Source organism: Vulpes lagopus, chromosome 14 (assembly GCF_018345385.1).
Source record: "Vulpes lagopus strain Blue_001 chromosome 14, ASM1834538v1, whole genome shotgun sequence".
Classification (NCBI taxonomy): Eukaryota; Metazoa; Chordata; class Mammalia; order Carnivora; family Canidae; genus Vulpes; species Vulpes lagopus.
In genome coordinates this window covers 19,994,592-20,016,583 of record NC_054837.1, presented here as the reverse complement: position 1 = coordinate 20,016,583, position 21,992 = coordinate 19,994,592, and the positions used below count along the sequence as shown (strand labels likewise).

Here is a 21,992-nt window from a genome sequence, read left to right as displayed (position 1 = left end):
ATTTGTTTTGACTTTTATTTTTATCTATTTCTTTTTTAAAAGATTTTATTTATTTATTCATGAGAAACAGAGAGAGAGAGAGAGAGAGAGAGAGCAGAGACACAGGCAGAGGGAGAAGCAGGATCCCTGCAAGGAGCCCGATGTGGGACTTGATCCTGGATCCCGGGATCACACCCTGAGCCAAAGGCTCAACTGGTGAGCCACCCAGGTGTCCCTTGTTTTGGCTTTTAGAATCTAGTTTTACACGGCATAGTTATTCTTTATTCTTTCTTAACATGAAAGACTGGTGGGAAATAACCAGCACAATTCACAAATCTTTAATCCTGTATTTTATGATATTCCCCATGTCTTCACAGCTTCAAATAAATAAAATGTGATAATTAAATAAGTGAATAATATAATCTTATGGTCTCAGAGGAGATATGAACATACTTGGTTGGGTAGCTGGCAGGCAGGCAACACAAACAGTTCTCAAATTCAAGAAACGTTTTATTGTGCATGTTCTTTATGCAGGGTAGCATAAAAATGAATCATGGAAGCAAATGGAGAAAATTTAAGTAGTGGGTAGTGGTAAACCATCAAGGACAGCTCAAGACTAAACACTGGAGGGGAATTTTTTTTCTTTTTAGCAAAAGGGAATAACTCTGAGAACTTTAGGAGAGTTTCAAATAGATCTGTAAAAGGTAAACAACATATCAATGAATGAGTCCTGAAAATGCTACTAGCAATTAAGAACTAATGACCTATGGGCAGCCCTGGTGGCGCAGCGGTTTGGCGCTGCCTGCAGCCTGGGGCGTGATCCTGGAGACCCTGGATCGAGTCTCACATCAGGCTCCCTGCGTGGAGCCTGCTTCTCCCTCTGCCTGTGTCTCTGCCTCTCTCTCTCTCTGTGTCTCTATGAATAAATAAATTAAAAAAAAAAAAAAAGAACTAATGACCTAGAAAGTCAGGAACAGGGGCATCTGGGTGGCTCAGTGGTTGAGCATCTGCCTTTGGCTCAGGTAGTGATCCTGGGGTCCTGGGATCGAGTCCCACATCAGGCTCAGGGAGTCTGCTTCTCCCTCTACCTATGTCTCTGCCTCTCTGTGTCTCTCATGAATAAAGAAAATCTTAAAAAAAAAAAAGAAAAAAAAAAAGGTCAGGAAAGAATCTGTTCAAAGTGTATCATGCAGGCCACTTGAATAGGCTTGGGTATTGGGCCCTATCCTAACTAAACCTAGAGAAGCAATCTTTTCCAGGTGAGTTTTATGCACAATAAAAGGCCTGAAGACCACTGCTGAAGAAAAGAAATTCCAAGAACAGGTTTATAAGAAAGCTTCTCATTCCCTCTGACTTCACTACCAGATCAATTTATTTGGTTCAGATTTGAAATTTTGTTATTGTTCTCAAGAGCCACCAGTAGTAAAGTACTTGAATCCCAGCTCCATCACTTATTACACTTGACTACTTAACATTTCTGGGCCCAGTTCCATCATTTGTAAAATGAGAAAAACAACATCTATCTTGTCAAATTAATATAAGGATTCAATGAGACTTTATGTAAAGCACTTAGCACCATACCTGTCACATAAATGCTCAGTAAAATATTAGCTGTTTTCTTCATCTTTGACACGTTTTAAAATTCAATGTCACAGTAATAGCCAACAAAAATCATACAACTCCACCCAACCCTCTTACAGTAATAGAAGTCAACTCACAACAACTAAAAAGCATCTCAACTGTTAAAAAACCCAAATGGTAGGAATCAGACAGCATGTAGACTGGAGAGCATCATTCAGAACCCACAGGAAACCCAACTGGCTATGCCTCAATGAAGAACACTGTATTTTCATCAAGGAATCTATGTCCAAATAAGAGGCCAGTTCTTCATCCAGCTATCCCACATTTATGTGAAAGCAAGAATTAAGAAAATTACTTTGCTACTAGTTTTACTTCACTACTTCAATTTTCACTTCTTTTATCACAAAGGTACATTTCTGAGGGGCACCTTGGGTGGCTCAGTAGTTGAGCATCTGCCTTTGGCTCAGGTCGTGATTCCAGGGTCCTAGGATGGAGTCCTGTGTCAGGTTCCCCTCAGGAAGCCTGCTTCTTCCTTCTGCCTATGTCTCTGTCTCTCTCTTTCTAGGTCTCTCATGAGTAAATAAAATCTTTAAAAAACAAAAACAAAACCCAAAGAGATATTTCTGAGAAGAGGCATAAATAAAAACCCCTATATGATCTTAGGTCGATGAGTAAAAAGAATCCATCAGATTGAGCTACATAAAACTGCCAATATTTGAAATGTAACAAGCAGTAAATGCAGGATTTCTTGTTTACTAAATACTGAGAAAGAAAAAGATGTGAAACTTTGTTGTAAAAATATATTTGCTTAAGCACTACTAAAATATACTTACAACTCTCTCTGGAAAGCTTAGAGAGAGTGCGTAACAAGTCAGAATAAATGACACTACTGTCATAAATCATAGTAATAGTCATAATCAAGTAACAATTTACCAGACAGAGGTCTACAAAGGTTAAGTTTCTTGTCCCAAATTAAACAGCGGGGAGAGAAAGAGAACCAATAGCAGTCTCTTGACAAACTGTATCTGCTTTGTGTATCATGTTTCCATGAAAAGTCTGCTTCTTTATGGAGCTTTCCATCTCAGAAATGGCATCATCACTAGTTTCAGTTGTTTAGGCCATAAACCTTGGATTCTTCCTTGACTCCTCTCTCTCACACACACTATCCATTTTATCAGCAATCTTGTCCTAAATCCACTGACATTTCACTCCACCATTAGCGTAATTAAAGCTATCATCATTTCTTGCGTGTAGGAGAACACTCTCCACTTCCCTTGTTTCACTCTTTCTTCTTACTCAACAAGCTATTTCTCATATAGAACTCAGAACAATTTTTCCAAAACACAAACCAGATTATGTCACTTTCTCCTCTCAACCCTCTGTTGAAGACTGATTTTTCTAATTGCACACATGGAACATTCTTCAGGACAGATCATATGCTGGGCCATAAAACAAATCTCAATAAATTTAAAAGGGCTGAAATCATAAAAACTATGGCTCTAACCACAAAGGAATTGAATTAGGTTTTTAAAATTCCTTTCAACAGGGAAAATTTTAAAATATCCCCAAATAGTAGGAAAGTAAGCAACACACTTAAAATGAACCCCTGAGTCAAAGAAAAAAATCACCAGGGAAGTTAGAAAATATCTTAAATTCAATGAAATGAACATGTAATTTTTGGGATGCAACTGAAGCAATGCTTAGAGAGAAATCTGCAGCTTTAGTTGCCTGTGTTAAAAAAGAAGAAAGGTTTCAAATCAATTAACTCCAGCTTTCACTTTAAGGAACTATGAAAAGAAGCACAAACTAAACCCAAAGCAAGCAAAGGGAAAGGAATAATAAAAATCAGAGTGGAGATCAATGAAAACAGAAAATAGAAAAAATAAAGAAAAATTAATGAAGCCAAAAGTTGTTCTTTGAAAAGATGAACAAAATTAATAAGCCCTTAGCTAGACTGACCAAGGGAAAAATAAGAAGATACAAATGACAATAAAAAATTAAAGAGGGAACACACCACTACCGATCAATAAAAATTAAATGAGTTACACATTGACAATTTGAACAAACTGATGCCAACAAATGAGATCATTTAGAAAAGATGCACAAATCCTAGAAAGACACAAATTATCAAAACTGACTAAAGAAAAAATAGAAAATCCAAGTAGACTTAGAAGAAGAAATAAAATTGGTAATCAAAAATCCTCCCATCTAAGAGAACTGGAAAGGTTATACTAACAGACAATATAAGACTTTTATGCCAGAGATTTTTGCTAGAGAGTGACATTTTATCTCAATCTATTAGGAAAAAATAAATATTGTAACCAAACAGAAAGTGAAAGACAAACCCACAGACTAAGAGAAACTCTGAAAGCATTTATCTGATAAAGGATGTGTACCCATAATATATAAAGAACTCTCAGAACAATAAGAAGGTAATATAATTTTAAAATGAGCAAAAGATCTGAACAGACATTTCACTAAAGATGACACACATATGGTAAATAAGTACATGAAAAGATGCTGATCAACATCATTAGTCACTAAGGAAATGCAAATCAAAACCACACTGAGATACCACTTCGTATCCACCAAAACAGCAGAATACAGTATCTATAATCAAAAGACAGATAATACCAGAAACTGGAACCCCCATACATTGACAGTAGGAATGTAAAATGAAGCAGCTGCTTTGAAAAACAGTGGCGGTTCCTTAAAATGTTAAAGACAGAATTGCCATATGACCAGCAATTTCAGTCCTAGGTATATATCCAAGAGAAATGAAAACTTATGTCTCCACACAAACTTGTACATGAATGTTCACAGCAGCCCAAATGTGGAAACAACCTAAATGTCTATCAACTGATGCATGGATAAACAAGATATTGGACAATAAAAAGGAATGAAATACTGACACACAATACAACATGAAAAAACTTTTAAAAAATTATGCAACCACTGAAGTTCCTCTCTTTCAAGTAAGGAGTGAAAAGAAGAAGCCAAGTATCTAGTTTCTGGATTTTCCTTTGTATTCTATTCCTATGGCTGCCTTGATAGGACAGGGATTTCAAGAGGATCTGATCTCGGCATTGCCAAGGTCAGTAGAGAGAATAACTTGGTAAATGATCTTAGGCACAATCCTAGTAATAGTAGGTGAACCATATGAAATCATTTCTGTAAGTGAAAAGAGCAGACCGTCAGTAACTGCATATGGCTCAACCTATGTCAATACCTCTGTATTAAGAAAAACATTCTGTCGTCCCCTTTGAGACTATAGAATCACTGTCAAGGATTCTCTTCTTGACCTTTTCAATGAGTACACTTAATGTGAGTCATTATTTTCAGAGCCAGAATTAAAGCAATTTAAAATTTTAATCTTTAAGCAATTTTTACATGTTTGCACTAAAACGAAGTGTTTTAACAGCAGCCAACCAAAGAATAAATATCAGAATGATCCCACTCTAACTCAATTCTTTTCTTTTTCTAACTCAATTCTTGTTAGTCATGTTTCGCTTCACAGAGCAGTAAGTTTTCCACTTTCAGAGCAACTGAAATCCATCCCATACTGAGAGCAACTTACCTGAAACTACCATAGACTATAAGTAGAATGGAAATCAGAAATGTAGACACTTGACTGGAATCCACCAGGGAATACGCCCTAGAGAAATAAGAGGGGGGAAAAAGTTAAATCACATAGCACAAGTCCTCCCGGAGTTGACAGTTTGGTGGAGTTCTACCCCACAAAGTTTCATTTAAGTTAAAAAAAAGGGGGGGGAATCCCTGGGTGGCGCAGCGGTTTAGCGCCTGCCTTTGGCCCAGGGCACGATCCTGGAGACCCAGGATCGAGTCCCACATCAGGCTCCTGGTGCATGGAGCCTGCTTCTCCCTCTGCCTGTGTCTCTGCCTCTCTCTCTCTCTCTCTCTCTCTCTCATAAATAAATAAATAATTTTTTTAAAAAAGGGTATAAATTAGCAAAAAAAACCCCAGCATAATTAAAATGAGATCTGCTAGTTTAATATAAAGAATACATGTGTAGGTTCACAGCCATTATTAGTTAACACTCTCAGGATGTTAAATGATATCAATGCAAAAATCCCACCTCTGTATACCACATATGCTTACAGCATCCACTCCAAATTTAAGTACCACCAAAATATCTACCATCACTGTGCCAAAGACAAAAAGTGTCAGTGATTAAACTGTTACCAGTTTACACTTGAACTGTCAATAATATTTTACTGCTTTTCCTCAGTGATGAGGTGAAGCCTGTGTTTCTCCTGAATTCCATTTCCATTTTTATAATTGCCCACTGGTTCTCTCCATCTGGGTGTCTTACACCACTTCTTCCAAGACAACAAGGTCCAAAATTAAGGTCAGTGTTTTTCCCATCATACTTGAGGGAATGGAATCATGCTTCCCTCAGTTCAAAGCTAAGAATCTGCTGCATCCTTAACACCCCTTCTCTTACTTTACACACATAATGACAAGTCCTGCAAGTGCTACATCCCCAAACACCCCACTTCTCTAAATACTACTGGCAATTCTTTAGCTCCCTTTTACAGCTTGACTAACAGAAGTCTGTGTCTAAGTTTGTCTCTAGGAGTTAATGCTTTACACTAATTCTTGTTAGGGGTTTTCCTAAAACAAATTCCTCTTTATTTTTTAACAAATATTTAACGATGCCTCTGTGTCAGGCACTCTGCTAGTGACTGGGGATACAATAACAAAGATGACTGTCTTGGTCCCTCACTGAATGTTCTAAAAGAATAAAAAAATTAAACTCCATTCTTTCTAAAGGAATGAAAACAAAAAGTTAACATAAGTCAGTGAATATAATCATAGAAAATATTATAAAGGGGAGACAGACAAGTACAGGGTCCTCTGATAATATATAATAGGTGGATCCTATCGAAGATCTGGGCAGAAAGGGTGAGCTTTCCTTTGGGGAACAGATGAACGAGCGAGATACAAGACACAATAATGGACGTGGTGATTGTTTATGGGAGCTAAGAGAGCATTCCCACTTTTCTGGTGAGCAGCTGGTGGATGGCTATACCATTAAGCAAAAAATGCAACATATGGAAGCAGATTCCTTGTATGTTGGGTTTTGGATTGTTAAGGAGACAGGTGGATATGTGGATCTACAGCTCAGAAGCAGCTCTAAGCCAAAGATATATATTGGGAGCTCATCACTTTCAACACGGTAACTGAAACCCTAGGTGTGCATGAGACTGCCCAGCAGCAGTGAGAAGAGGACCCAGGAGGAAGGCCTGAGAAACTTCTAAAATTTAAAGGTCAGGAAGAAGGAGAAGCTGCAAAACACATAGACACACACCCCAAAATGAAAGAGAAAGAAAACCCAGGATAGCACGGTAAGTGACCAGAGTGTTTTACAGAGGCAGCAGGATCAGATGGTGCCTGAAATTAAACCCTTGCTCTACCGCTTACCAGAAGTTACTCAACCTGTCTAAGGGCAGCTTCTTCACCTACAAAATGGGAATGACAACATCTACCTTAAATAGCTAATAAAGAATCAAATAAGGTAATTCCTATAATAAGCTGAACATGAGAACCACTGTTAATATTAGGAGGGAGAGGTCACCTGTGCTGAAGGCTACAGAGACAGTAAGATAAAAACTGAAGTGTCCTTTGGATTTCTTTAGTAAGTCACCTGTTACCTTAGCAAGAACACTTAGGCATGGCAGTGATGGGGGTCAGGTGGGAACTGGCTGAGAAGTTAGAATTAGGTAAATGGAAACAGAAATCTTTTTGAAAGGCACAAGGAAGGGAACAGTAGTGGGAGGGAACATAAGGATGAGGGAGGCCTGAAAAAAATTTTTGTTTTAAAGATTTACTTATTTTAGAGAGAGACAGAGCAAGAGCACGTGCAGGGGGCGGGAGGGATAGAAGAAGGAAGAAAGAGTTTTAAGCAGACTCCACACTAAGTGTGGAGCCCCATGCAGGGCTCAATCCCATGACCCTGAGATCACCACCTGAATCAAAACCTAGAGTAGATGCTCAGCTGACTATGCCACCCAGGCCTGAAATTTTTTTAAGATAGGAAATACTCAACCATTTGTGTATGCTGACTGGAAATAATCCCAATGAGGAGGGAAAGACTAGTGAATACAGAGAAGTTTCCTTTAATCTTTCTAAAAAATTTGACACACTGTGAAATTTCATAAGATATTGTGATCTAAAAACAAAAATAAAAATAAAAGATATTGTGATCTGCAGTGTCATTTTTTTGGATCTTTAGTTATTAGAGGCATATACTGAATGAACTCTGGGTAAAATGACAGGATTTAAGGTTTGCTTTAAAATGTCCCAGGAAAGGGGATGCCTGGGTGGCTCAGTGGCTGAGTGTCTGTCTTTGGCTCAGAATGTGATCCAGGGGTCCTGGGATCGAATCCTGCATTCAAGCTCCCCATGGGGAGCCTGCTTCTCCCTCTCCCTGTGTCTCTCATGAATGAATAAATAAAATCTTTTAAAAATGTCCCAGGAAGGGGCGCCCTGGTGGCTCAGTTGGTTAAGCATCTTCCTTCTTCTCTGCTGGCTCTCACTCTTGCAATTAAATAAAATCTTTTTTTTTAATGTCCCAGAAGAAAAAAAGGTAAGAGGGATAGATTTTTTAAAGGCAAAATTATTTTTAATTATTGAAGCTAGAAGGATAGGTTCATGGGAATTCATTATAAAAGCTTACCCTTCAACAACAACATATAGGGGTCAGGGATGCTAACCCCCCTCCACGGTCAAAAATACATGTGCAACTTTTGATTCCCCAGATACTTAACTCTTAATAAACTACTGTTGACCAAAAGCCTCACCAATAACATCAACAGTGGGCTAATATACTTGGTATGTTAAACTACATATTACATTCTTTTAATAAAGCTAGAGAAAAGGGAATGTTAAGAAACCATAAGGAAAATACATTTATAGTCCTGTAATGTATGTACCAAAAAAAAAATCTATGTATAAGTGGACCTATTCAGTTCAAAACAATGTTATTTAAGAATCAATTCTTTTTAAAAAAAAAAAAAAAAAAGAATCAATTCTTTTTCTACTTTTGTGTATTTTGAAAACTTCCACAATAAAAAGTTAAAAAAAAAAACCCACCTTTTTTCACAGTAACAGGAAAACTGGTCGGTTAGCAGTGTGAGGGGCAGATGAATACAGGAACATCTGTTCTGGGTCATGAGTTCTGAATTACAGCACCCCACAGTAGGCAACCAACCCTTCACAATGTGGGGCCCAGGAAATTTAACAAAAATCCCCTACCCCTGGACAAGCAGAGCAGGACTGATTCCATTTTGTGCTACATACCTCCTGTATGACCCCCACATCACCTGCTTATTGCTAAGGCGCTGCCCCACCCTAGTCAAGCCGCTGGGCACACCCTAATCTGGGCACACCCTAATCGGAAATCGGCTCATAACAATGTAACCCTCCTTTGTGCCCGCCAAAACTGCATACCAATTCTGACCAAAGTAATAGGCCAGCTCAAATGGATACTATAGGGTAAGATGTAATTCAATTGGTCACCTGCATGTGAACCGACATGACTGTGCAAGTTTCTGCATATCCCATTGGCCACTGGCCCCTATAAAGCTGCTACGCCTCTTAGTCTCCTCTTAGTCTCGGGGTCCAAGTCCCTGCTCCGCTGTGTCGGGTATACTTGGATCCAAGCTCGAGCTTGTAAATAAACCCTCGTATGTTTGTATCAGTGTCGGCTCCTTGGTGGTTTCTCAGATTCGCAATCTTGGGCACAACAACAAAATTTCAGTCAGCAAAGGGAATGGGAATGCAGGAGACAGGACAACCACCCTAGCCTCTCTGCTAGCCTGTGTTAAGCAATATAGCTATGGTTGGCCAACGTGTTCTCTTTCAGACAGACAACCAGATGACGCAGACAGGGCTTAACTACCACAAGACATTTCATATATTAGGAAAACCAATTCAATGAATTTCTCTTTATTTTAGAATTATGTTTCTTGCTGTGACATTATGTTTTTTGTACATATCTCTTCTTATAATTCTGAAAACACATGACCTCTGTTGAGAAGGTACATTTTCTTAAAATTAAAAAAAATTTTTTTTTGGAAAACATAATATATTCATATAGTACAAAAATCAAAACTATGTATATTAAAAGGTACACACCAGAAAGTCTCACTCCCACCTAGTTTTCCCCAGGTCCTCTTTATCGGTTTTTTAAAAATATTTTATTTATTTGAGAGAGATAGCCAACTGAGCCATCCATCCACAGGCGCCCCCTGCCTGGTCCTCTTTAGTTAACTACTTTTATTAGTTTCTTATAGGGTCTTCTAGAATATATAACAAATACATATTATTTCTCAACATTTCTTACACAAAAGATGAGACTATGCACTCCTCTCAAGCTCTTTTTACAATATAGCCTAGAGATCTTCCTATATATCAATATGTGCAGATTTTTAAAATTTTCTTTAAGCATCTATACAGTATTCTATTCATCTAATTCTATTACAGATACACTAAAAAGATTCTTTTTTAAACAAATCCCCTTTTGATGTGGATATTGTGGTTGTCCCAAAAATTCTGTTACCCATACTTCTGTAATAAAGAGCTGTGTATATTATACCTGCAATGCACACATGAAATGACCTGTCTGTGTAGAACAAAAGAAAGGTCTTAAAAATGAAACTGCTGGATCCCAGAGGAAATGCACATGTAATTTGATAGATGTTGCCAAACTGCCTTCTAGAGACCTTATATCATTTTGCATTCTCACCAGCAGCAGATTACATAGAGTTCCACTTTCCAAAGCCTTGCCAAAAGTGACTTTTAATTTCTGAATTTTTACCAATCTGAAACATGAAAATTGGTATCTTAATACGGCTTTCATTTGCATTAATTTTCTGGTGTAATTAAAATTTCAAATTGATTAAAAGTGAATGTAAGCAGCTTTTCACATGATTTTTTTTTTTTAATTTTTTATTTATTTATGATAGTCACAGAGAGAGAGAGAGGCAGAGACACAGGCGGAGGGAGAAGCAGGCTCCATGCACCGGGAGCCTGATGTGGGATTCGATCCCGGGTCTCCAGGATCGCGCCCTGGGCCAAAGGCAGGCGCCAAACCGCTGCGCCACCCAGGGATCCCAGCTTTTCACATGATTAAAGGCTAGCAGGCATTTAAAAAAGAATATCAAATTTTTTCCAGACTCCAAAGCTATAAAAAACAAAGGCAGATTTTCTTTTTTCCTTTTTAAAGGAATTTTTCTTTTCTTAGTGTTTTACTTGGATTGGATGGCTTGGCTTTTTTGTACCCTTTGTATTCTGAAGCATATTGTCATTATGTATGTAAAAGGTAGATTAGAGCCTAAACTTCCCAAATCGGTATCTTAAGATTTCATATTATTAAAAAAAAAAAAAAAAGATTTCATATTATTGTTTATTCCTTTTGCTACATCTCTCAAATCTGTGGAGACTCTCCAGAGACTCATCATTGAAGACTTCTAGACGTCAGAGGTTGAACTGTTAATTAAAACCAGCTCTTGGTCTTCCATGGATCCTCTGGATTGTGCTCTGGTCTCTGTGGCTGACCATCTTGTAGTCACTGATTTTCTTCAGTCTTTTTCAAGGCAAGGATTTGACCATGTGCAAAATACCTTCTAAAGAGGCTGATCAGGGCTACCATCAGCCTATAAGCATGTTACCCACTATAGAACTAAACACATAATTTCAGAAAGTGGTTTCTTCTGGACTGAATAGTTTTATTTTTCCAATTTATACATGAAAGTCTGGAGAAAAGCTCACTCTTGATATATCCATGGTATTTTATAACAAAACTTAAAAAACTTATTACATTGCAAACTGTACCAAGTATCACATAATTGGAAATTATAAATTATTTCATGGACATTATTTGAAATGTCATAGATTTTTTTTGTTGTTGTTAAAGATTTTCAACTCAAACTACTGTCCTGGAAATTTTACAAAAAGCTTTTTAACATGAAGGATTTATTATACAAAATACGATTAAAACTAATGTTAGCCAATTTGTATTTTTAAAACAGTATCAATATTCTTTTTAAAAAATTAAAAAATTGGGGCACCTGAGTGGCTCAGTCAATTTAGTGTCCGACTCTTGATTTCAGTGGTCATAATCTCAGTCATGAGCTCAAGCCCCATGTCGGGCTCTGTACTGAGCACAGAGTCGGCTTGTCCCTCTCTCTGTGCTCTTCCTCCTGTTCACGCTCTTGTCTCAAATAAATAAAAATCGTTTTAAAAATTACAAAAGTAATCCATGTTCATTGTAAAAACCCAAATAATAGGTAAGAAACAAAAGTACAAGTGCCTCTCTCTCCCCCTTCTCTGCACTCCCATTCCCTAGGAGGAGACATTTGCTTACAATTTGGTGTGTGTACCCTTCCATATAAATGGTGTATGCAAAATGTAAAAATACCATAAAAACGACACATACGTATTCTTCTATAACTTACTCTTTCTACATACCAGAAACTATTCTTTTCTATTACCTTACCTTTTGGTATAAAATTAAGACATGGAAAACCTGACAATAGAGAAGGCATTCTTTTTTTTTCTTTTCTTCGAGAGAAATCTTCCAGGTTCAATGGACATAACTTTTAGCATACACACTGTATAAAATTCTCATTTCAGGGATCCCTGGGTGGCGCAGCGGTTTGGCGCCTGCCTTTGGCCCAGGGCGCGATCCTGGAGACCCGGGATCGAGTCCCACGTCGGGCTCCCGGTGCATGGAGCCTGCTTCTCCCTCTGCCTGTGTCTCTGCCTCTCTCTCTCTCTCTCTCTCTCTCTATCATAGATAAATAAAAATTTAAAAAAAAAATCTCATTTCAGAGGTATTAACAACAGCAGGATCTCCCAATGCTTCACACTTTTTCTCTTAACTTGACTTTCTAAATTAGGAGAGTAGACTGTTCTTTCTAACCTCAACAGAAACAAATGGACACCTGTGCCTACATTTCTGTTGCACTTTTTTCAAAGGCAAACTATGGAGTCCCACAGGTAAAGATAATGTCCATGTCCTGACGCCGAAGAGTCAAATCTTGTGTGAAAAACATGAGGAAGCACTGCATCTTCTGTTCTGGCAGATGTGCTCTAACAACTCCTGTCAGGCCTAGAGCCTATCAAAAACACTGGTATTATACATATTACATTTCAAACATGTACAGAAATCATTTTTGGAAAACATCTGCTTATGAAATGTGAACATGCTAGCACATTTTGTCACTGACACTGAACATGTTAAAACATTCTGATATCCTAAAACAACTTGACTACGAAGTTTTTCTTTTTCCACATTTACCAGAAAACTTTCTGCCACTTACATTCTCTAAGTGTAGGGACTTCTTTGCAGAGATGTATTGTTTTATGAATCATTTAAGTTTATTTCATTAGCGGTCACTTGTGCCAAGTTTAAGTAGAAATATGTAACACTTTACTATTAATACTAAGTCTTTAAAAAGCCCTAAGGACAGAAGACACTTGCTGATGATAAGCCTAGGATGTGGTCAGAAACACAAGTTCTGGGATCCCTGGGTGGCGCAGCGGTTTGGCGCCTGCCTTTAGCCCAGGGCGCGATCCTGGAGACCTGGGATCGAATCCCACGTCGGGCTCCCGGTGCATGGAGCCTGCTTCTCCCTCTGCCTGTGTCTCTGACTCTCTCTCTCTGTGCCTATCATAAATAAATAAATAGAAGAAAAAAAAAAAACTTAAAAAAAAAAAAAAAAAAGAAAGAAACACAAGTTCTCCCCCTCACACCAGTTGTCTTAGCCAACAGTCTGCTGGGTATTGTTGTATCTTATACAAAAAGATAATTACAAAAACAGCAGAAGTAAAGACTGAATGGAACATCAACGTAAATATCAAACTGCACTGTCCAATATAGCAGCCACTAGCCCTAAAATGGCTACTAACCACAATTAAATTTTTAAATTTAATTAAAATTTTGTTTCATTGGTTATACTAGTCAACTTTTAAGTGTCCAATAGCTGGTGGCTACTGTACTAAATGGCCAGATAAAGAACATTTCCACTGAGGCAAAAAACTGTCACATCTGACATTTTACTGAGCGCTTAATTCTCACAGCCATTCTATAAGGTTAGGTCCTACATGTCCACAACCCCTTACCCAAAACAATACCTGTGGAAAGAGGTGTTGCAGAATTCAGAATTTTTTGGATCTTATACAGAAACACCCTCAATGAGGTCTAGTGTAGTACCCTTCAATCAAATATTAATGTTTCTGTAGTGAAACATGGATAACCGCACTAAAGAAGATAAAGATTAGAAACTGCTTCGCATCAACTTAGGTCAGGTTTTGCTTCCAAATGAATTACAGAAAAACTCTGGGTTTTCAGAATTTGTGATTTGGGAATTGTGGGCCTGTGTGATTATCACCATTCCGAGGTGAGGAGTCAGGTGCAGTTCTGAATATAGGCAGACTTACTCCAGAGTCTCTCAAATTGACTTGACCATCTGATTACAAACTTTAGAGGAGTCAGGAAGCTCTAGTTTCTATCTTTAATTATACTATAACTAGCCGTTTGATCTTCCCTGGTCAAGCCTTTACATTTTTCTCGTCTCTATAAAATCCTCTTTTTGCCTAGATAAACTTGAAGGTCCAAGTAATTTTTATTTTCAAGATTCTAGGTATTCATTTTGTGTTTCCTCAAAAAAAATTAAGTATTACCTCTTACGTTTGGCTGATCACTGGCATGTTATAGGTATATTAGCACTGTTTCCAGGCACTAAAGACCGGTATTTACTTTTTTAAAATTTGAGGATAGTTGACACACAATGTTACATTAAAAGTTTCAGGTGTACAACATAGTGAGATTCACCAAATATATACACTATGCTAAGTTCACCACAAGCTACCATACAACTGGTACCTACAACTATTATAATATCATTGCTTATATTCCTTATGCTGTGCCTTTAATACCCGTGACTTACTAATTCCATAACTGGTTGGTTTAATCAGCCCAAAGAAAATTCCTCTTCAGTCACTTTTTAAAAAAAAATGGCCAGCCCAGAGTCTAACCTACAGCTCTTTTGTTCCTTTGTCAAACAGACTAATTAATAAAGCGTTTCCAGGGATCCCTGGGTGGCGCAGCGGTTTGGCGCCTGCCTTTGGCCCAGGGCGCGATCCTGGAGACCCGGGATCGAATCCCACGTCGGGCTCCCGGTGCATGGAGCCTGCTTCTCCCTCTGCCTGTGTCTCTGCCTCTCTCTCTCTCTGTATGACTATCAAAAATAAATAATTAAAAAAAAAAAAAGAAGAATAAAGCGTTTCCACTGCTGATAATGATGGGGAGAAGAGGGCCTCATCCATACCTCTCTCTTCTTTTTGTCCACAAAAAGTGGTGAAGAAAGATTCATCAGCACTTCAGAAGTACGCAGAGATTCTAGAACTTTAAACTACAGGAGTTGGGGTCTGGGTTTAGGGGGTACAACCAGAGTAGGGTATGCAAGGAGGGAAAAGGATTCCAAGGAAAAAGGGTAGGTAGTCTGGACAATTCTAGGAAATCAAAGCCCGGCAATATTATCTATTTCATAGCCTCCACACTTCAGACTCTCCCAAAGCCATCAGCAGAAATGTGGCATCTCTCAAGACCTCCTAGTGCTTTTTCCAGAGACTGAATGCACATTAAAGACAGGAACATACTCTATGCTCAAACAAAAGAATTCCTATTGAAATGCAAAAAGAAACTAAATACATGCATTTTAGACATGCCAAAATCAGGTTAGCCAAATGTATTGCAGACAGACTTGGGAGACTTTGCCAAGTGATGTATTAGTACAGGTTTGCTGTTGAGATATTTTATATGGTCACTATGAAAAGCTCTAGTTCTTTCATTACATTCCCGCAAGTCATAATAGACAATGACAAAAAGCTACCAGAAAGTTGTCTCATATACAGTAAGATTATATTCTGCACCCTAAGATTTTTAGAGCCACACTAGATTTTATTTAGTAATTGCTCTACAGTCAAATATTTCTAGCTGCTTTACCAGCAAGTGCTTATAACACATATCCTGCTAAAAATCATGCCAAACTGAGACACAGAGAGTACTGTCCTATAATGTGTTCTATGTGTCAGCCTTCCAGCTATACAATGAAAGCATTCTTGTTCATCCAACAAACCAAGCAACTAATATTCCAACCCGGCACAGACAGTGCCCTAGACTAGCACTTTGCAAACGTTTTCATCTTGAAATTATTTACACACTTGAAATGAAGACCCCTTAACACTTTTGTTCCTGTGGGTAGTAACTATTAGAACTAAATTAAAACAAAAATTAAAAACATTTACTAACTCATTTAAATATAATAAAAATATTGCATACAAGTATAATTTTATTATTATTTATTTGAAAAGGTTTTATTATTTGAGAGAGAGAGAGTCACAGCTAAAGAGCACCAGCAGGAGTTGCAAAGGGAGAAACAGGCTCCTCGCTGAGGAGGGAGCTCCACCTGGGCTCAATCCTAGGAACCAGGGATGATGACCTGAGACAAAGGCAGACACTTAACGGACTAAGCCACTCAAGTGCCCCGTGAGCATAATTCTTTTTAAGATTTATTTGTTTACTTTAGAGAAAGAACAGAGGGATAGGGGCAGAGGGAGAGAGTGTCTCACGCAAACTCTGTGCTGGGTTGGTATTGAGCTCAGAGCCTGATGCAGGGCTTGATCTCAAGAGCCTGAGATCATGACTTCAGCCAAAACCAAGAGGCCAATGCTTAACCAACTGTACCACCCAAGCACCCTGAGCATACATTTATTTTTTAAAGGAAAAGAACTGTTCTTCAAAACAAAGAATTTGGAGAGACAAGGGGCATCCTCTTACATTTCTGCACAACTCTTTAAATGTCTGGCTTAAAAGGAAGATATAACCAGATTCTCATACTTGCTTCTGCATTCAGTGGGTTGCCATATGTTACATTAGTTGAATGCTATGGAGAATGAAATCTGGCCTTAAACAGATGGGCAATTAGAAAAGGAGTACTGTAGTAACATTTTTAGATAACTAAGGATACTCTTCTTTGATAGATACCATACATCAACAAGTGGTAATTTCTTAAAGGTTAATTTCAATGTGAAATATGATACCATATCAGTGAATTTTTTTGTTATTATGTTAAAATCCAATGGATTATGCTATACTTTGAATGGATCCTTTACCCACGTCTGATTTTGTAACATCATACAACGGCCATCTGGAAAACAAGGATTCATTGAGTTATGTAGCTTTTGGGATGCCTGAATGGCTCAGTGGTTGAGCATCTGCCTCCGACTCAGGAGGGTGTGATCCTGGAGTCAAGTCCCACATCAAGTCCCACATCTGGTTCCTTGCAGGAGGCCTGCTTCTCCCTCTGCCTGTGTCTCTGCCTCTCTCTGTGTCTCTCATGAATAAATAAAGTCTTAAAAAAAAAGTTATGTAGCTTTTCCACACGTCACATTTTATTATACAATATCTGAAAAACCACATTTGTTAAATATCATTCCTGAGGCCAATGATAACAGATATAAAATTTCCAAAATTTAAATTTTCACCAAAAAGTCAAATTTTATCACTGGCGAGATTATCCTTTTTTAAAAGACTTTTATGCATTTATTTGAGAGAGAAAACAAGAGACAGAGCACAAGTGGAGGAAGAGGGGCTGAGGGAGAGGGAGAAGCCGACTAACCAATGAGCAGGGAGCCCGATGCGAGCTTGATTCCAGGACCCTGGGATCATGACCTGTACCAAAGGCAGACACTCAACTGACTGAACCACCCGGAGGCCCTTGTTTTGTTTTGTTTTTTAAGTGACAGGATCACTTTATTCATTTTGGAGAAACTGTCAAGGTGTAAATAACTCTAGTTGTCCACTAGTCATTCTTTAAGTAAAAATAATGTTCCAAGAAAAAAAGTGGCCAGTTCATCAGCTAGCATCTCACATGACTGTACAAGTGTTTTTTCAAGAAAACCAATGGTACTTTAGTATACAGAAGTGCTTAATCAGAATTTTCCATTTCATTATCTAAAAATGTGTTCTAAAAAAATTAAAAAATAAAAAATAAATAAAAATGTGTTCTTGGGCACCTGGGTGGCTCAGTGGTTGAGTGCCTGCCTTTGGCTCAGGTTGTAGTCCTGGAGTCCTGGGATTAAGTCCTGAATCAGGCTCACCACAAAGAGCCTGCCTCTCCCTCTGCCTATGTCTCTGCCTCTCATGAATAAATAAATAAAATCTTTAAAAAGTGGGAGCCCGGGTGGCTCAGCAGTTCAGCACTGCCTTCAGCCCAGGGCCTGATCCTGGAGACCCGGGATCAAGTCCCACGTCAGGCTCCCTGCATGGAGCCAGCTTCTCCCTCTCCCTGTGTCTCTGCCTCTCTCTCTCTGTGTGTCTCTCATGAATAAATAAATAAATAATCTTAAAAAAAAAATAAAAGGTGTTCTCAAGGGCTGAGATTCATTAAAAGTAATTTTCACTGCTTCACCCTAAGTGAAACTGGTTTATTTTTTAACGGTATATACATGGAGGTGAAGAATATAGTTATTACTAGAATAGTTTGATGCCACTGCCTTGATTCCTGTTACAGCCCAGCAGTGGTTTTACTCATCACCACTTTTCACCATAAGAAAAAAAAGTCAAAATGAAAAAGACAAATAACTTTAATGGCATTATGCAGTTTGAAACTCAGAGGCCCCCTGAAAGGGTCTGAGAAGGGATTCAAGGGTCACACTTTGAGAACCACTGCCTTACACATTTGTCCACAAGCCCTGGCTATACAGATTGCTAGCATTTTCTCATATGCAATTCTAAAATCACAAAACACCAAGAAGACTGAACACATTTTTTGCTATGTAAGATTTTGGCTTTAAATATGATATGCAGAATGACTTATTTACCAGGCCTTAGAAATGCTACAATCTTTCCCTTTAAGGTAGAGCATATTGAAAGAGGGTTTAATTTGTATTTTTTTACAAATTATTTATATGAGAGAGACCGCGTGCATGCATGTGCAAGAACAGGGAAGGGCAGAAGGAGAAGGAATTTGACGCTGACTTTGCATTGAACATACAGCCAAAGCAGGGCTTGGTCTTACAACCACGGAGATCATGACCTGAGCAAAAACCAAGAGTTGGAAGCTTAAATGACTGAGCCACCCAGATGCCCCTGAATTTGTATTTTTATCTGAAATATTTGTCTAACATTATAATGTCTACAATCCTCTTCCATATTTTTTCACATTTTAAGAAAAGAAAACCAAATAAAGGAGATCTCTGGGTGGCTCAGCAGTTTAGCACCTGCCTTCGGCTCAGGGCGTGACCCCGGAGTCCTGAGATCAAGTCCCACACCGGGCTCCCTGCATGGGGGCCCGCTTCTCCCTCTGCCTGTGTCTCTGCCTCTCTCTCTGTGTGTCCCTCATGAATAAATAAATAAAACCTTAAAAAAAAAACCCTCCAAATATGTATCCTAAGCTTCATAATGGAATAGGTAATCTTAGTAAAATTTTAATAAATTAAATCTTTATGTGCAAGATACAAAGTAAGACAGTCAATTAAGAAAAAAGTGTGTAAAAAAGACAAAAGGTGACAGAATGTAATGTTTTAATAGAGAAATAAAGTGTTATAGGAGGTGCTATGGGTTGCCACATGCCAAGAGTGGACAAACTACGGCCTTCTGTCATTCCAGTAAACAGAGTCAAGCTCATTCATTCAGGTATTGTTTTTTGCTGCTCTAGTACTTCAATGGCAGTTATATAGTTGTAACAATTTCCAAAGGGCTCATAAAGCTCAAAATATTTACTACCTAGGGGATCCCTGGGTGGCTCAGCGGTTTAGCGCCTGCCTTTGGCCCAGGCCGCGGTCCTGGAGACCCGGGATCAAGTCCCGCATCGGGCTCCCGGCGTGGAGCCTGCTTCTCCCTCCTCCTGTGTCTCTGCCCCTCTCTCTCTCTCTCTCTCTCTCTCATAAATAAATAAATAAATAAATCTTAAAAAAATTTTTACTACCTAGTCCCTTGTGGAAAAAGTTTACTCATCCTTGTATACTGCTGTTACTATACAAGGCCACCTGGGTAACAGGGCCAGCAAATGTGAAAATACAACCTACTCCTTTCCTCCTAGAAAATGCAGCTTGACATGGGGCACAAAACTTGATGAGCAAAACCTTGTGTCCTAATGGGTGGAAGCAACCACCTGGTGGGAGGGGCACCTTTTCCTTTCACAAAGGTGATTTATGAGCCTGAGTCCACTGGGGCCAGGGAGGCACTATTTCCTGCTTTGCACAGAGGGGTGTGTGTGTGTGTGTGTGCGTGTGTAGTCTATCAAGAGTCACAAACATCTCTGAATCACACCATGAAGATGGGCGGATTTCCAATATCAAAATATTTTTGCATTAAAATGAAGAATTTTTATTCTTTCATATCCCTTCATTATCACCAAATACTTTACAAAAAGAACATATATGAGAGGTACCATATGTTAATATTTTACATTTTAGCAGCCAGTACAGTGAAAAATTATTTTCATTAGAGATGCAAAATCTGCAAACTGAGCAAATTCTTATGAAAGAAAGGTATTAGCCTCCAAGGCATCAAAGATAATCAGTAGTCATTTTTATTTCAAATGGATTTTATTGTGTAGGACAGATAAAGGGTTTACTGGGCTCCAGTGAAATAGAAAGAAGACCCCACACTGAAGGATTCCATGGCAATATGTTTCCATTCTTTCCTATGAGTTACTCTTTTAGACAGGTCCTCATATCGCAATTTCAAAAGCATGTGCATTCTTTGGTGATTTGAGCATACACTCAACAACATAATTGTGACCTCTGTGTTAAAACATCAACAGCCAGAAATAGCCCTGTATTAGCTGTAACATATATTTTTAAGGCAAGGGGAAAATCTAGGCAGTTGGTTTTATTCCAGGTACAAGCTGGAATAGAATGGTTTATGTATTTTCTTTTGACCAAGGAACTCATTTTTAGAAAAGAAATTATAATGCAGCTTTCAAAGACATTTTTGTATCACTTATCCAAGACTGCTCTAGAACTTGAACTAAATAAATTTTCTTACAAATTTACAAAACTTTGTGTTAACATACTGGCCAAGATTAATATTTCATAAAGGAACTATTCCTGCATGTCTGAGTACTCTCTCATGATATGTGCCCATAAAAATTAGTAAGGCCTATGTATATACCCAAAACACCTGAAAGCAAGGACTCAAGAGATACTTGTAGGCATGTTCACAGCAACATAATTCACAACAGCCTAACATGGAAGCAACCAAAGTGTCCATCAATGAAAGAACGGACAAAGCAAATGTGGTGTATACACACAACTGAATATTATGCAGCCTTGAAAAGGAAAGCAATTTCAAAACATGCTACCACATAGATGATCTCTGAAAACATGGCAAGTGAAATAAGCCAGACACAAAAGGACAAATAGTGTTTGATTTCACTTATGTGAGGGACCTAGACCAGGTAAATTCATAGAGAGAGAAAGTAGAAGTTGCCAGGACTGAGAGTCATTGTTTAATGGGTACAGAATTGTTTGGGATGATGAAAAAGCTCCAGAAATGGAGAGTGACGGTGGCTGCACAAAACCTAAGTGAATGGACTTAATGCCAATGATCTGTATACTCACAAATGGTTAAACTGGCAACTTTTATATTTATTTTACTACAATAAAATTTTCCAAAAAACAAGAAGGGATATTTTTTTAACACTGCTCTTTTTTTAAGATTTTGTTTATTTATTCATGACAGACACACACACACACACACACACACAGAGGCAGAGACACAGGCAGAGGGAGAAGCAGGCTCCATGCAGGGAGCCCGATGTGGGACTCGATCCCGGGTCCCCAGGATCACACCCCAGGCTAAAGGCAGTGCTAAACCACTGGGCCACTGGGGCTGCCCTAACATTGCTCTTAAAATCATGCAGCAAACTGATTTTTACTTCATGAGTCTCATTACAAGATTATTCTCTGCCATTTATCATGCTGATAATAGATACACATATAATTCTGTAAACAAAGTCTCAAAAGCATGCACACAATTCCAAAATCTGGACTTTAACATGATTATTTTGCAAGACTTATAAAAAAGTCAATGCTACAGGGGCATCTGGGTAGCTCAGCCAGTTAAGCATCTGACTCTTGATTTTGGCTCACGTCATGATCTAAGGGTCTTGAGATGGAGCCCTGCTTTGGGCTCTGCACTCAGCAGGGGAGTCTGCTTGTGATTCTTTCCCTTTCCGCCCTCATGTGTGCACACTCTCTCTCTCCGAGATAAATCTTTAAAAAAAAAAAAAAAGTGAATGCTACAGGTTGACATTTAGTCCTTTCTTGGCAGCTAATCTCTCCTAGTGATAAACCTACTTCTGTGAAGAAGCAAAAAGTCTCACAATTTAAG

The 21,992-nt window shown here is 38.5% G+C and overlaps 1 protein-coding gene across 1 annotated transcript in view; it reads right to left on the bottom strand.

Moving 5' to 3' along the window:
* SPPL3 (signal peptide peptidase like 3) overlaps positions 1–21,992 on the bottom strand; it is a 148,929-nt gene that overhangs the window by 37,061 nt on the left and 89,876 nt on the right. Inside the window, exon 2 of the mRNA XM_041728632.1 lies at positions 5,138–5,215. Within this exon, the coding sequence (XP_041584566.1) occupies positions 5,138–5,215 (78 nt within the window). The remainder of the gene's footprint in view (positions 1–5,137; positions 5,216–21,992) is intronic.